This window comes from Scyliorhinus torazame, chromosome 13 (genome assembly GCF_047496885.1).
Source record: "Scyliorhinus torazame isolate Kashiwa2021f chromosome 13, sScyTor2.1, whole genome shotgun sequence".
In the NCBI taxonomy this organism is placed as follows: domain Eukaryota; kingdom Metazoa; phylum Chordata; class Chondrichthyes; order Carcharhiniformes; family Scyliorhinidae; genus Scyliorhinus; species Scyliorhinus torazame.
The window spans coordinates 206,173,271-206,189,687 of NC_092719.1; the positions used below are offsets into that span (position 1 = coordinate 206,173,271).

Below are 16,417 nucleotides of genomic sequence, written 5' to 3' on the forward strand. Positions count from 1 at the left end.
ACCCCTGAAAGCACCCTGTCCTGTATCCCCTGTGTCGGGAGCCGCGGAAATTCCCTCACCTGTTGTCTAGTAAACGCCCTCACCTGCATATATCTCAAGAAATTCCCCCGGGGTAACTTATACTTTTCCTCCAGTGCTCCCAAGCTCGCAAAAGTCGCATCTATGAATAAGTCTCCCACCTTCCTAATTCCCAACTGGTACCAACTCTGAAATCCTCCATCCATTCTTCCTGGGGCGAACCTATGGTTGTTCCTGATAGGGGACCCCACCAGGGCTCCCCGCACCCCTCTCTGTCGCCTCCACTGTCCCCATATGTTCAGTGTTGCCGCCACCACCAGGTTCGTGGTGTACTTTTTCGGTGAGAACGGTAGCGGCGCCGTCACCAGCGCCTCTAGACTCGTCCCTTTACAGGACCTTCTCTCCAGCCTTTTCCACGCCGCTCCCTCACCCTCCATCATCCATCTACGTATCATTGCCACATTGGCGGCCCAATAATAATCTCCCAAGTTCGGTAGTGCCAGTCCTCCTCTGTCCCTACTGCGCTGCAGGAACTCCCTCCTTACTCTCGGAACTTTCCCTGCCCACACAAAGCTCGTAATGCTCCTATCTATTTTATTAAAAAAGGTCCTGGTGATCTGAATCCCCAAGTATCGGAAGTTTCTTTCCACTTTCCTTAGCGATAAGCCTTCTATCTCTCTACTCTGGTCCCCTGGATGTATCACATATAATTCACTCTTCCCCATATTTAACCTATACCCCGAAAATTCCCCGAACCTCCTCAAGATTAGCATAACCTCTATCATCCCCCCCGCTGGGTCCGACACGTATAGCAATAGGTCATCCGCGTATAACGAGACTCTGTGTTCTTCTCCCCCTCTAGTCACCCCTCTCCATTTCCTGGAGTCTCTCAGCGCCATGGCCAGAGGTTCAATTGCCAGCGCAAACAACAATGGAGACAGCGGGCATCCCTGTCTTGTTCCCCTACATAATCGGAAATACTCCGATCTATGTCGACCTGTAACTACGCTTGCCGTTGGTGCCCCATAAAGTAGTCTAACCCAGCGAATAAATCCGTTCCCAAACCCAAATCTCCTTAACACTTCCCATAAATACTCCCACTCCACCCTATCAAATGCCTTCTCTGCGTCCATTGCCGCCACTATCTCTGCCTCCCCCTCCACTGAGGGCATCATTATCACCCCAATAGCCGTCGCATGTTAACATTCAATTGTCTCCCTTTTACGAACCCTGTCTGGTCTTCGTGCACCACCCCTGGGACACAGTCCTCTATCCTCGATGCCAGCACCTTTGCTAGCAGTTTGGCGTCCACGTTCAATAGTGAAATAGGTCTATAGGACCCACACTGCATCGGATCTTTGTCCCTCTTCAAAATTAGCGATATCGTCGCCTCCGACATTGTCAGGGGTAGTGTCCCCCCTTCCCTGGCCTCATTGAACATCCTCGCCAACAACGGGGCCAACAAGTCCCCATATTTTCTGTAGAATTCCACCGGGAACCCGTCTGGCCCCGGGGCCTTCCCTGCTTGCATGCTTCCCAGTCCCTTAATAACCTCGTCCACCTCAATCGGCGCCCCCCAGGCCTGCCACCGCCTGCTCCTCCACTTTTGGGAACCTCAACTGGTCCAGGAACTGCCGCATCCCCTCCTCTCCCTCTGGGGGCTGAGACCTATACAGTTCTTCATAAAAGGTCTTAAACACCTCATTTATCTTTCCTGCCCTTCGCACGGTGTCTCCCCTTTCATCCCTAATTCCTCCTATCTCCCTCGCTGCTGCCCTCTTTCGCAGTTGGTGCGCGAACAGGCGACTAGCCTTTTCCCCATATTCATACCTCCTCCCCTGTGCCTTCCTCCACAGTACCTCTGCCTTTCTGGTGGTCAGAAGGTCAAACTCGGTCTGGAGTCGTCTCCTCTCCCTGTACAGCTCCTCCTCACCGATTTCCAATCTTGATTACATTCCAGTGATTTTTTTTTTTAAATATGTTTTATTGAAATTTTTTTCCCAAACAACAATTTTTCCCCTCTTACAAAGCAAACGCAACAATAACAATACAGAAATTTTTAACAATACACAAGTAACAAAACCCCTTTATCTTTGACCTAAACTAAACTAAACCCCCCCCCACCCCCTGGGTTGCTGCTGCTGGTCATCTGTCTTCCCTCTAACGTTCCCCTAGGTAGTCGAGAAATGGCTGCCACCGCCTGGTGAACCCTTGAGCCGATCCTCTCAGGGCAAACTTTATCTGCTCCAGTTTAATGAACCCCGCCATATCATTTACCCAGGCCTCCAGTCCGGGGGGTTTCGCCTCCTTGCACATGAGTAGGATCCTGCGCCGGGCTACGAGGGACGCAAAGGCCACAACGTCGGCCTCTTTCTCCTGCACTCCCGGCTCTTCCGCAACTCCAAATAGAGCTAACCCCCAGCCTGGTTTGACCCGGGCCTACACCACCTGCGAAATCACTCCCGTCACTCCCTTCCAATACCCTTCCAGTGCCGGGCACGCCCAAAACAGATGTGCGTGGTTTGCCGGGCTCCCGCCACACCTCCCACATTTGTCCTCCACTCCAAAGAACCTGCTCAATCTTGCTCCTGTTATGTGTGCTCTATGTAGCACCTTAAATTGAATCAGGCTAAGCCTGGCGCATGAGGAAGAGGAATTTACCCTGCTTAGGGCATCAGCCCACATACCCTCCTCTATCTCCTCCCCTAGTTCTTCTTCCCACTTTCCTTTTAGTTCGCCCACCGACTCCTCCCCCTCTTCCCTCATCTCTCGGTAAATCTCTGACACCTTGCCCTCTCCGACCCACACCCCTGAAAGCACCCTGTCCTGTATCCCCTGTGTCGGGAGCAACGGAAATTCCCTCACCTGTTGTCTAGTAAACGTCCTCACCTGCATATATCTCAAGAAATTTCCCCGGGGCAACTTATACTTTTCCTCCAAAGCTCCCAAGCTCGCAAAAGTCCCATCTATAAATAAATCTCCCACCCTCCTAATTCCCAACTGGTACCAGCTCTGAAATCCTCCATCCATTCTTCCTGGGGCGAACCTATGGTTGTTCCTGATTGGGGACCCCACCAGGGCTCCCCGCACCCCTCTCTGTCGCCTCCACTGTCCCCAGATATTCAATGTTGCCGCCACCACCGGGTTCGTGGTAAACTTTTTAGGTGAGATCGGTAGCGGCGCCGTCACCAGCGCCTCTAAACTCGTCCCTTTACAGGACTTTCTCTCCAGTCTTTTCCACGCCGCTCCCTCACCCTCCATCATCCATTTACGTATCATTGCCACATTGGCGGCCCAATAGTAATCGCCCAAGTTCGGTAGTGCCAATCCTCCTCTGTCCCTACTATGCTGAAGGAACCCCCTCCTTACTCTCGGAACTTTCCCTGCCCACACGAAGCTCGTGATGCTCCTGTCTATTTTATTAAAAAAGGTCTTGGTGATTAGTATAGGGAGACATTGAAATACAAATAAGAACCTCGGGAGGACCATCATCTTAATTGCTTGCACCCTGCCCGCCAGCGATAGAGGCTGCATGTCCCACCTCTTGAAGTCCTCCTCCATTTGGTGATTTTTATTTTTGAAAATACACACGCATATGGATGTTAGCTTAGAATGAGATCCGACTGCTTATGAGGTCTCCGAGGTTAAACAGCCATCTGACAATCCGTCTCTGGGCTCACACGTAAAACCCGACTACTTGATCCAGACACTGAAGACTGGCAGCGGGGCCCAGCATGAATTATCACCCATCAAGATATGAAGAAGAAAACGTTCTCCCTGTGCCTGCGTGGGTTTCCTCCGGATGCTCCGGTTTCCTCCCACAATCCAAAGACGTGCAGGTTAGGTGGATTGGCCATGCTAAATTGCCCTTAGTGTCCAGAAAGGTTAGGAGGGGTTACTGGGTTACGGGGATAGGGTGGAAGTGAGGGCTTAATTGGGTCGGTGCAGACTTGATGGGCCGAATGGCCTCCTTCTGCACTGTACTATGTTCTAAGACTACTTCAGAACCAAGGAGGAATGGCTGCCTTGACCCACTCGATGCCACTTTCTAACCATGCAGGTGAAAAATGTATCAAAGTCCAGAGGTTGGAAAAAGCTGCTGCAAAGTGTGCAGATTTACCAAGTTAGAAATCACAAGATCATGGAACCAGTTCAGGTGGCATTTCAAACTTGGCGGGATGTCTAAAGAGGCCCCCATCTGCCACAGCCATAGGTTCACACCAGAGAGGATAGACAGCACATTTGGGACATGGAGGGAGGACAGAGGGGCACTGAGAGTGAAGGACATGTACGTGGACATTAGACTGGCCACCCTGGGAGAACTCTTGGTGAAATCCGCAAGGAGACAAAACATTCCCCCAGACATGCGTTTCTGGACACAATGGTAGGATGGCTGGACTGGCTAGCAGACGACAAATGGGGCGCCATCTATGGACGATTGATGGAAAAGGTCAGGACCCCACTGAACGCGACCAGCGGAGGAGCTGGGCATGGATATAGGGTGAAGACTCTGGATCGGGCACTGCAAGGACCAACTCCACCTCCTCTTGCACCGGGCTAAGCCTGGTGCAGCTCATGGTGATGCACAGAGCGTGCCTTACTAAGCCACGCATGACCAGGTTCTCCCGGAGGTGGAGGATAAGTTTGAGCGGTGTCAGGGGGGCCCGTCCAACCACACCCATATGTTCTTGTCCTGCCCCAGACTCGGAGTTCTGGGCGGCCTTTTTTGAGGCCATGTCCAGGGTGGTGGGGGTCGAGATGGAGACGTGCCCATCTGTGCCTCGAAGTGTCAGAGCATCCAGAGCTCTGGACAGGGAAAGGGGCGGACACCCTGCCCTTCGCCTCACTGATCGCCAGGCAGAGACTTCTGCTGGGCTGGAAATCGGCAGCGCCACCCAGGATCTCGGTGTGGCTCTCAGACCGGGCCGAAACCTTGCAACTAAAAAAATACAATTCTCGATGAGGGGATCTGAGGAGCGATTCCACGACACGTCGAAAAAGTTCACAAACATTTTCCAGACTGTTTGCAACCAGCAACAAATGGGGGGGGGAGGGAGATAGGAAGTGGGGTGGGTGAGCAGGGAACACCAACTGGATGAAAAGGTGCCCGCAGAGAGCAGAGAAGGAACAGGGCGGGAGGCCATTTACAGGAGGGGATGTAGATCCCTCTCATACTGGCCAAACCGGGAGAATGGACCTGCCTAACCCCCCCACCCACCCTGAGAACTCTGGAGGGGGAGGGTGGGGGTGGGGGGGGGGGGGGGGGGGGGGGGGCGGCAGAACAGGGGACAGGATTTCCCTCCCTAGCATAATTTATAGATAATGAACGATGTAAAGGGCCCAGACAATAGTTGTAAATGCATATGCAAAGTTGTGAGTAACTGGTATCACTAAATGTTAAGAGCCCCGACAAGAACATTTCTTTAAAAACCTATAAGATATACACTAATGTGAGTAGGGAAAAGATAGAACTGGGACCACTGTCACAGCCTCTGGTACCTATGTTGATGTTGTTACTGTATTATATTGTTGTCTCTAGTGTTGTCCAAAGTTTTGACATTAAGTGCAAAATGCCAATAAAAATATTTGTAAGAAAAATAAATCACAAGATGAAATCATCCCATTCAAGAATCGATGTTACCTGGAATTGATTTAATTTATGGGAAATTCAGTGAATACTTAAGAAAGGTGACTGCTTATTTTAATGTGGAGATGCCGGCGTTGGACTGGGGTGAGCACAGTAAAGAAGTCTTACAACACCAGGTTAAAGTCCAACAGGTTTGTTTCTATGTCACTAGCTTTCGGAGCACTGCTCCTTCCTCAGGTGAATGAAGAGGTATGTTCCAGAAACATATATATAGACAGATTCAAAGATGCCAAACAATGCTAGGAATGCGAGCATTAGCAGGTGATTAAATCTTTACAGATCCAGAGATGGGGTAACCCCAGGTTAAAGAGGTGTGAATTGTGTCAAGCCAGGACAGTTGGTAGGATTTCGCAGGCAGATGGTGGGGGATGAATGTAATGCGACATGAATCCCAGGTCCCGGTTGAGGCCGCACTCATGTGTGCGGAACTTGGCTATAAGCTTCTGCTCGGCGATTCTGTCCTGAAGGCCGCCTTGGAGAACGCTTATCCGGAGATCAGAGGCTGAATGCCCTTGACTGCTGAAGTGTTCCCCGACTGGAAGGGAACATTCCTGCCTGGTGATTGTCGCGCAATGTCTATTCATTCGTTGTCGCAGCGTCTGCATGGTCTCGCCAATGTACCACGCTTCGGGACATCCTTTCCTGCAGCGTATGAGGTAGACAACGTTGGCCGAGTCGCACGAGTACGTACCGCGTACCTGGTGGGTGGTGTTCTCACGTGTAATGGTGGTATCCATGTCGATGAACTGTCACGTCTTGCAGAGATTGCCATGGCAGGGTTGTGTGGTGTCGTGGTCACTGTTCTGAAGGCTGGGTAGTTTGCTGCAAACAATGGTTTGTTTGAGGTTGCGCGGTTGTTTGAAAGCAAGTAGTGGGGGTGTGGGGATGACCGTGGCAAGATGTTCATCTTCATCGATGACGTGTTGAAGGCTGTGAAGAAGATGTCGTAGTTTCTCCGCTCCGGGAAAGTACTGGACGACGAAGGGTATTCTGTCGGTTGTGTCCCATGTTTGTCTTCTGAGGAGGTCGGTGCGATTTTTTGCTGTGGCGCGTTGGAACTGTGAATCGATGAGTCGAGCGCCATATCCCGTTCGTACGAGGGCATTTTTCAACGTCTGTAGATTTCTGTTACGCTCCTCCTCGTCTGAGCAGATCCTGTGTATACGGATAGCTTGTCCATAGGGGATGGCTTCTTTAATGTGTTTAGGGTGGAAGCTGGAGAAGTGGAGCATCGTGAGGTTATCCGTGGGTTTGCGGTAAAGCGAAGTGCTGAGGTGACCGTCCTTGATGGAGACGAGTGTGTCCAAGAATGCAACTGATTTTGGAGAGTAGTCCATGGTGAGTCTGATGGTTGGATGGAACTTATTGATGTCATCATGTAGTCGTTTCAGTGATTCTTCGCCGTGGGTCCAAAGGAAAAAATATCATCGATGTATCTGGTGTATAACGTCGGTTGTAGGTCCTGTGCGGTGAGTAGGTCTTGTTCAAACTTGTGCATTAAGATGTTGGCGTATTGGGGTGCGAATTTGGTCCCCATGGCTGTTCCGTGCGTCTGGATGAAGAATTTGTCGAAGGTGAAGACGTTGTGATCCAGAATGAAACGGATGAGTTGCAGAATTGCGTCTGGAGATTGGCAGTTGTCAGTGTTGAGTACTGAGGCTGTTGCAGCAATGCCGTCGTCATGGGGGATGCTGGTATAGAGTGCCGAGACGTCCATTGTGACGAGGAATGTTCCTAGTTCAACTGGTCCATGGGTGCTGAGTTTTTGTAGGAAGTCCGTCGTGTCGCGACAGAAGCTGGGCGTACCTTGTACGATGGGTTTCAAGATGCCCTCGATGTAGCCAGAGAGGTCCTCACACAGGGTCCCATTGCCTGAAACGATAGGATGGCCTGGTGTGTTGGCCTTGTGTATTTTCGGGAGGCAGTAGAGATCTCCAATGCGGGGAGTACGTGGGATGAGAGCACGTAGGGTGCTCTGAAGATCTGGATCCAAGGTCTTGATCAGTCTGTTAAGTTGGCGGATGTGTTCCTTGGTCGGATCTGCGGGTAACTGTAGTGTTCTTGGTTGTTCAGTTGTCGGTATACTTCTTTGCAGTAGTCCGTTCTGTTCAGTATGACAGTGGCCCCTCCTTTGTCTGCTGGTTGATGACGATGCTGCGCTTGGTCTTGAGAGTGCGGATGGCATTGCGTTGTGCTTGGCATCTTTGAATCTGTCTATATATATGTTTCTGGAACATACCTCTTCATTCACCTGAGGAAGGAGCAGCGCTCCGAAAGCTAGTGACATCGAAACAAACCTGTTGGACTTTAACCTGGCGTTGTAAGACTTGTTACTGTGCTTAATTTAAGATTTGTGGAGTGTGTTAATGAAGACTGACCATATTCCTTTTAATTTGTTGCTGTTTTTGGTGTGCAGGTGCTGATAGCTGAGAACAATGGTGTGGTAGACGTTCGAGGTGCCGATGTGAAAGAGCAGCAGCAGATGGCTGCATGCTATCAGTTACTTCTTCAGATCCTGAACACACTCTTTGCTTGGTAGGTGCGGAGCCTGGGATAGTGGAGAATGGATAGATACTAATTGCAAGAAATTGATGGGTTGCACTGTGGAAGTGAAATAAATGGGTCTTTCAGAGATGTTTAGGAAAATTCAATCATGTAGTGGCTGATATTACTTTCAGCCTGTGTGCATTCACATTTGCATAAAAAGGTAGGTTATATATTAATGTTTAAAGTTGCCATCTTCATTGAGATCAGTGGTGCGGCGACTTAATTGCTGCAAGTGAGCCTAGGCTGCCTTTAGTAATCATCCCAGAATTTCGGGGGCTTTAGTTGCTGTGATTATGGCTGGCTTCCTTGGGTCTGGAGTTGAGGCGTGGATCTGTGATAAGCTGGGATTTCAGATATTAGATCAATGGTTCAAGCACAGCGGAACAACATAAACTCAATGGTCTTTTCCATTATATCAGATAATCAAGCTTCCACAGTATTTATCATCTCGCAAGTTACTTTGAACTATGATGACTTGGGTTACTGGCACACACAGGCAAATCCCTCCATACAGCAAAATACTTGCGTTCGATTGAGCAAGGAGTGTTTACCATTTGGGGTTTCCGGTCTATTACCTACCCCAGTCTTTATCCCAATGATATACATACTCCTACAACTCCCCACAAAGTCTCCGGCTTCACAGCGTTAGTCTCTGGTGCCTTTTTTTAAAATAAAATATTTTATTGAAAATTTTCGGTCAACCAACACAGTACATTGTGCATCCTTTACACAATATTATAACAACGCAAATAACAATGACCTATTTTATAAACAGAAAATGAATAAATAATAAATAACAAAAATGAAAACTAACCCTAATTGGCAACTGCCTTATCACAAGTAACACTCTCCAAAAATATAATTTAACAGTCCAATATATAATTATCTGTAGCAACGACCTATACATATTATACAGTATATATTAACAACCCTGAGAGTCCTTCTGGTCCCCCCCCGTCCCCCCCCCCCCCCCCCCCCCCCCCCGATCCTGGGCTGCTGCTGCTGCCTTCTTTTTTCCATTCCATCTATCTTTCTGCGAGGTATTCGACGAACGGTTGCCACCGCCTGGTGAACCCTTGAGCCGACCACCTTAGAACAAACTTAATCCGCTCTAGCTTTATAAACCCTGCCATGTCATTTATCCAGGTCTCCACCCCCGGGGGCTTGGCTTCTTTCCACATTAGCAATATCCTGCGCCGGGCTACTAGGGACGCAAAGGCCTCTCTCGCCTCCTGCACTCCCGGCATGACCAAAACATATGGGTATGATTCGCTGGGCTTCTCGAGCACCTCGCACACCTATCCTCCACCCCAAAAAATTTGCTGAGCCATGCTCCAGTCATATGCGCTCTGTGTAATACCTTAAACTGAATCAGGCTTAGCCTGGCACACGAGGACGACGAGTTTACCCTGCTTAGGGCATCTGCCCACAGCCCCTCCTCGATCTCCTCCCCCAGCTCTTCTTCCCATTTCCCTTTTAGTTCATCTACCATAGTCTCCCCTTCGTCCCTCATTTCCCTATATATATCTGACACCTTACCATCCCCCACCCATGTTTTTGAGATCACTCTGTCCTGCACCTCCTGTGTCGGTAGCTGCGGGAATTCCCTCAGCTGTTCCCTCGCAAAAGCCCTCAGTTGCATATACCTGAATGCATTCCCTTGGGGCAACCCATATTTCTCGGTCAGCGCTCCCAGACTCGCGAACTTCCCATCCACAAACAGATCTTTCAGTTGCGTTATTCCTGCTCTTTGCCACATTCCATATCCCCCATCCATTCCCCCCGGGGCAAACCTATGGTTGTTTCTTATTGGGGACCCCCCCAAGGCTCCAGTCTTTCCCCTATGCCGTCTCCACTGTCCCCAAATCTTCAGTGTAGCCACCACCACCGGGCTTGTGGTGTAGTTCCTCGGTGAGAACGGCAATGGGGCTGTCACCATAGCCTGTAGGCTAGTCCCCCTACAGGACGCCCTCTCTATCTCTTCCACGCCGCTCCCTCCTCCTCTCCCATCCACTTACTCACCATTGAAATATTAGCGGCCCAATAATACTCACTTAGGCTCGGTAGTACCAGCCCCCCCCTATCCCTGCTACGCTGTAAGAATCCCTTCCTCACTCTCGGGGTCTTCCTGGCCCACACAAAACCCATGATGCTCTTTTCAATCCTTTTAAAAAAAGCCTTCGTGATCACCACCGGGAGGCACTGAAACACAAAGAGGAATCTCGGGAGGACCACCATCTTAACCGCCTGCACCCTCCCTGCCAGTGACAGGGATACCATATCCCATCTCTTGAAATCCTCCTCCATTTGTTCCACCAACCGCGTTAAATTTAACCTATGCAATGTGCCCCAATTCTTGGCTTTCTGGATCCCCAGGTAACGAAAGTCCCTTGTTACCTTCCTCAACGGTAGGTCCTCTATTTCTCTACTCTGCTCCCCTGGATGCACCACAAACAACTCACTTTTCCCCATGTTCAATTTATACCCTGAAAAATCCCCAAACTCCCCAAGTATCCGCATTATTTCTGGCATCCCCTCCGCCGGGTCTGCCACATATAGTAACAAATCGTCCGCATACAAAGATACCCGGTGTTCTTCTCCTCCTCTAAGTACTCCCCTCCACTTCTTGGAACCCCTCAATGCTATCGCCAGGGGCTCAATCGCCAGTGCAAACAATGATGGGGACAGAGGGCATCCCTGCCTTGTCCCTCTATGGAGCCGAAAATATGCAGATCCCCGTCCATTCGTGACCATGCTCGCCATCGGGGCCCTATACAACAGCTGCACCCATCTAACATACCCCTCTCCAAAACCAAATCTCCTCAACACCTCCCACAAATAATCCCACTCCACTCTATCAAATGCTTTCTCGGCATCCATCGCCACTACTATCTCCGTTTCCCCCTCTGGTGGGGGCATCATCATTACCCCTAACAGCCTCCATATATTCGTGTTCAGCTGTCTCCCCTTCACAAACCCAGTTTGGTCCTCGTGGACCACCCCCTTGACACATTCCTCTATTCACATTGCCATTACCTTGGCCAGAATCTTGGCATCTACATTTAGGAGGGAAATAGGTCTATAGGACCCGCATTGTAGCGGGTCCTTTTCCTTCTTTAAGAGAAGCGATATCGTTGCTTCAGACATAGTCGGGGGCAGTTGTCCCCTTTCCTTTGCCTCATTAGAGGTCCTCGTCAATACCGGGGCGAGCAAGTCCACATATTTTCTATAGAATTCGACTGGGAATCCATCCGGTCCCGGGGCCTTTCCCGCCTGTATGCTCCTAATTCCTTTCACCACTTCTTCTACCTCGATCTGTGCTCCCAGTCCCACCCTTTCCTGCTCTTCCACCTTGGGAAATTCCAGCCGATCCAAAAAGCCCATCATTCTCTCCCTCCCATCCGGGGGTTGAGCTTCATATAATTTTTTATACAATGTCTTGAACACTCCATTCACTCTCTCCGCTCCCCGCACCATCTCTCCTTCCTCATCCTTCACTCCCCCTATTTCCCTCGCTGCTCCCCTTTTCCTCAATTGGTGTGCCAGCAACCTGCTCGCCTTCTCCCCATATTCGTACTGGACACCCTGTGCCTTCCTCCATTGTGCCTCTGCAGTGCCCGTAGTCAGCAAGTCAAATTCTACATGTAGCCTTTGCCTTTCCCTGTACAGTCCCTCCTCCGGTGCTTCCGCATATTGTCTGTCCACCCTCAAAAGTTCTTGCAGCAACCGCTCCCGTTCCTTACTCTCCTGCTTCCCTTTATGTGCCCTTATTGATATCAGCTCCCCTCTAACCACCGCCTTCAGCGCCTCCCAGACCACTCCCACCTGGAGCTCCCCATTATCATTGAGTTCCAAGTACTTTTCAATGCACCCCCTCACCCTTAGACACACCCCCTCATCTGCCATTAGTCCCATGTCCATTCTCCAGGGTGGGCGCCTTTTGTAAGGGCCCCGAAGAATCCAGCACGAGTTTTAAGGATACAAAATAATAAAGTTTATTTACTATAACAATATATACATAGCAGTAGCAGTAACTTCCCTTGCTACCTTCTCCTTCCTCTTGGTTCCTGGACTGGCCAGCTTATTTATAGTAGGAGTTTCTCCGCCCCCCTCATTGGGGAAGTTCATACTCCCATAGGATTGTGGGATAGTCATTAGTCCCCAGCCAATCGTCAGTAGGCAGGTTATAACAGCGCCCTCCTGTTTCCTCCCCTATCTCCAAGTCTACCCAGTGTGGAGCGTGATCCGAAATGGCTATAGCCGTATACTCCGTTCCCCTCACCTTCGGGATCAACGCCCTTCCCAGCACAAAAAAGTCTATTCGCGAGTAGGCTTTATGGACATAGGAGAAAAACGAGAACTCCTTACTCCTAGGTCTGCTAAATCTCCACGGGTCTACACCTCCCATCTGCTCCATAAAATCTTTAAGTACCTTGGCTGCTGCCGGCCTCCTTCCAGTCCTGGACTTCGACCTATCCAGCCCTGGTTCCAACACTGTATTAAAATCTCCCCCCATTATCAGCTTTCCCATCTCTAGATCCGGAATGCGTCCTAGCATCCGCCTCATAAAATTGGCATCATTCCAGTTCGGGGCATGTACGTTTACCAAAACCACCGTCTCCCCCTGTAGTTTGCCACTCACCATCACGTATCTGCCCCCTATAGTCTTTGCCTCGAACATTACCCGCTTCCCCACTAATATAGCCACCCCCCTGTTTTTCGCATCTAGCCCCGAATGGAACACCTGCCCCACCCATCCTTTGCGTAGCCTAACCTGGTCTATCAGTTTCAGGTGCGTTTCCTGTAACATAACCACATCTGCCTTAAGTTTCTTAAGGTGTGCGAGTACCCGTGCCCTCTTTATCGGCCCGTTCAGCCCTCTCACGTTCCACGTGATCAGCCGGGTTGGGTGCTTCCTACCCCCCCCCCCCCCCTTGTCGATTAGCCATCCCCTTTTTCCAGCTCCTCACCCGGTTCCCACACAGCTGTATCTCCCCCAGGCGGTGCCCCCCCCCCCCGCCCATCCCCTCCCATACCAGCTCCCCCCTCTCCCCAGCAGCAGCAACCCAGTAATTCCCCCCTCCCAACCCCCCCCCCCGCTCGATTCCCCGCTAGCGTAATTACTCCCCCCATGTTGCTCCCAGAAGTCAGCAAACTCTGGCCGACCTCGGCTTCCCCCCGTGACCTCGGCTCGCACCGTGCGACGCCCCCTCCTTCCTGCTTCTCTATTCCCGCCATGACTTCTCCCTTGGCCCCGCCCCTAATGGACAACGCCCCATCTCCTCCACCTCCCCTCCTCCCCCCATCACCACCTGTGGAAGAGAGAAAAGTTACCACATCGCAGGATTAGTACATAAAACTCCTCTTTTCCCCCCTTTTTAACCCCCCTCTTCACCCCCCACATTCGCCCCACCACTTTGTTCAAACGTTCTTTTTAATAATCCGCTCATTCCAGTTTTTCTTCCATAATAAAAGTCCACGCTTCATCCGCCGTCTCAAAGTAGTGGTGCCTCCCTCGATATGTGACCCACAGTCTTGCTGGTTGCAGCATTCCAAATTTTATCTTCTTTTTATGAAGCACCGCCTTGGCCCGATTAAAGCTCGTCCTCCTTCTCGCCACCTCCGCACTCCAGTCTTGATAAACGCGGATCACCGCGTTCTCCCATTTACTGCTCCGAGTTTTCTTTGCCCATCTAAGGACCATTTCTCTATCCTTAAAACGGAGAAATCTCACCACTATGGCTCTGGGAATTTCTCCTGCTCTCGGTCCTCGCGCCATCACTCGGTATGCTCCCTCCACCTCCAACGGACCCGCCGGGGCCTCCGCTCCCATTAACGAGTGCAGCATCGTGCTCACATATGCCCCGACGTCCGCTCCCTCCGCACCTTCAGGAAGACCAAGAATCCTCAAGTTGTTCCTCCTTGCGTTCTCCAGTGCCTCCAACCTTTCCACACATCGTTTCTGATGTGCCTCATGCATCTCTGTCTTCACCACCAGGCCCTGTATGTCGTCCTCATTCTCGGCTGCCTTTGCCTTCACGACCCGAAGCTCCCGCTCCTGGGTCTTTTGTTCCTCCTTTAGCCCTTCGATCGCCTGTAGTATCGGGGCCAACAGCTCTTTCTTCATTTCCTTTTTGAGCTCTTCCACACAGCATTTCAAGAACCCTTGTTGTTCAGGGCCCCATGTTAAACTGCCACCTTCCGACGCCATCTTAGTTTTTGCTTGCCTTCCTTGCCGCTGTTCTAAAGGATCCACTGCAATCCGGCCACTTTCTCTTCCTTTTTCCATCCGTATCCAGGGGGGATTCCCTTCTGGTTTACCGCACAGTGTTTTTAGCCGTCAAAATTGCCGTTGGGGCTCCTATCAAGAGCCCAAAAGTCCGTTTCACCGGGAGCTGCCGAAACGTGCGACTCAGCTGGTCATCGCCGCACCCGGAACCTAGTCTCTGGTGCCTTGACCAACCTCCCCGATCTGGTCCTGATTTTGTTTCAAGGTTGAGGATGAATTGCACTCTCTCATCGTTCGATAGGAGTGTCTTCCACCTGGATGGTTGTAAACTTTCGACTGTACCTGGTTTCTTTTTCCTCGTCTCCATCTGGATCTCTATAGTATGTCCAAGGTTCCATTGGTTTCCTACCCAATGACATCAAGGCGCTTCGGTTTTTTTCTGATATTGCCCTGGTTCGTCTAAATTCTATTAGATCTCAGTTGTGGAGCTCTTCCTGTTACTGTGCCTTCTTTCTGTTGATCTCATTCGCACTCTCTCCCCAGGCTGTCGAAATTTCAAGTCTGTTCCATACCTGTCGTTGAAATTACGAGCTTGACTGTCTTTTTGTTGCTCCCCGCCCATCCTAACTTTCTCACAATCATCTGAGGTATTTTTAAGTTGCAGTGTTTGTTGTAGAGCTTTTGAGCTATGTTCACGGCTGTCGTCCCATCAATAGCTCTGGATGGCAAGAACCTGTTTATTAGCGATGAGGTTCTGTAAGTTAAGAAGGGCCAAGTTAATGTCTTTGTTCCTACTCTTTTTGCTTCTCCATTCAACCAAGGATATCCAGGTGAACTAGTCACATGCATTAAAAAAAGCATTTGCACAGACACCTCGCTGGCAAACTGAGGACCATTATCCGACACCACAATGCCATCTACTCACTTCAAAACATCTGGAATAGTAGTCAGTGACAATGATAAACTTTGTCTTGAAACTCGAGTAAACCCATTCCTCGTCCTCCCACACCTCGTAGGAAAGGTGCAAGTGGTCGCTCTGCTGCTGGCTATGCACTGTGCACGTTAGGTAATTTGTGATTAACTCTTCAATGGAATGTCTGATGCCTGGCCTCCTTGATTTTCTGTAGCAAAAGTGTTTTGATAAAGCTAGCCTGCTTTTGGAAACCAAGAACTCATCAATATTTTTGAGAAGTTTTCTCTGTTTGGAGTATTGGTGAAGTGCAGGATTATTTGGCGTGTACTCTTGCCATTCGTTCTGGCAATACCTTTTTAATTTGATGCACTCGTCATCCTGTTGTAGTGCTTACTTATTCTCTTGCAGTCTTTTCTCAGTGCCTGTGAAGTGTTTATGAGCAAAATAAATGTTTCCACTTCCTCAAAGTTTTTCAGTTTGACTCCTTCCACTGGTATTCTTGACAATGCATCTGCTGTCATCTGGTACTTTCCTTAATGAACTCCGTAAATGAATAGCATCTCATGGGTCTTAGTCTAAAACTAGATGACATTTTTGCAATTCCCCTTTGCTCAAGAAGAGTAACCAACGGTTTGTGATCAGTTTCAACGTTCAACCTGACTCCCGTGACATAAATCAGAATCTCCCGCCGGCCCATGTGGCTGCTAATGCTTTTCTCAATGGTTGCATACCTTTTCTGTGTCAGTGAGAGATCTTGAGACGTAATAAACTGGTCGTCTGTGTCCAGCTTTGGAGATGATGCGCTCGCTGTTACATTTGTTGACAACTCAGGATCGAGATGAAATGTTTGACCTCGTCAAAAGCATTCTGGTCCACATTCCAGCACCACTGGTGACCTCATCTCAACTGCTGTCGTAAAAACTTGTTGATTTCTGCCATTTTTGGTAGGAACTTGCCTGTTTGATTGACCATGTGAAGAAATCTATGTCATTCTATGATATTCCGCAGGTTGTCCATAATTCCAAAATTTGCACAATATGCCCGAAGAATTTTATCATCGGTT

At 49.9% G+C, this 16,417-nt stretch overlaps 1 protein-coding gene across 3 annotated transcripts in view; it reads left to right on the forward strand.

The window, feature by feature from the left end:
- fancd2 (FA complementation group D2) overlaps nucleotides 1-16,417 on the forward strand; it is a 146,884-nt gene that overhangs the window by 92,776 nt on the left and 37,691 nt on the right. For all 3 annotated transcript variants that reach the window (XM_072472966.1, XM_072472965.1, XM_072472967.1), the window contains exon 31: nucleotides 8,082-8,200. In XM_072472966.1, the coding sequence (XP_072329067.1) occupies nucleotides 8,082-8,200 (119 nt within the window). The remainder of the gene's footprint in view (nucleotides 1-8,081; nucleotides 8,201-16,417) is intronic.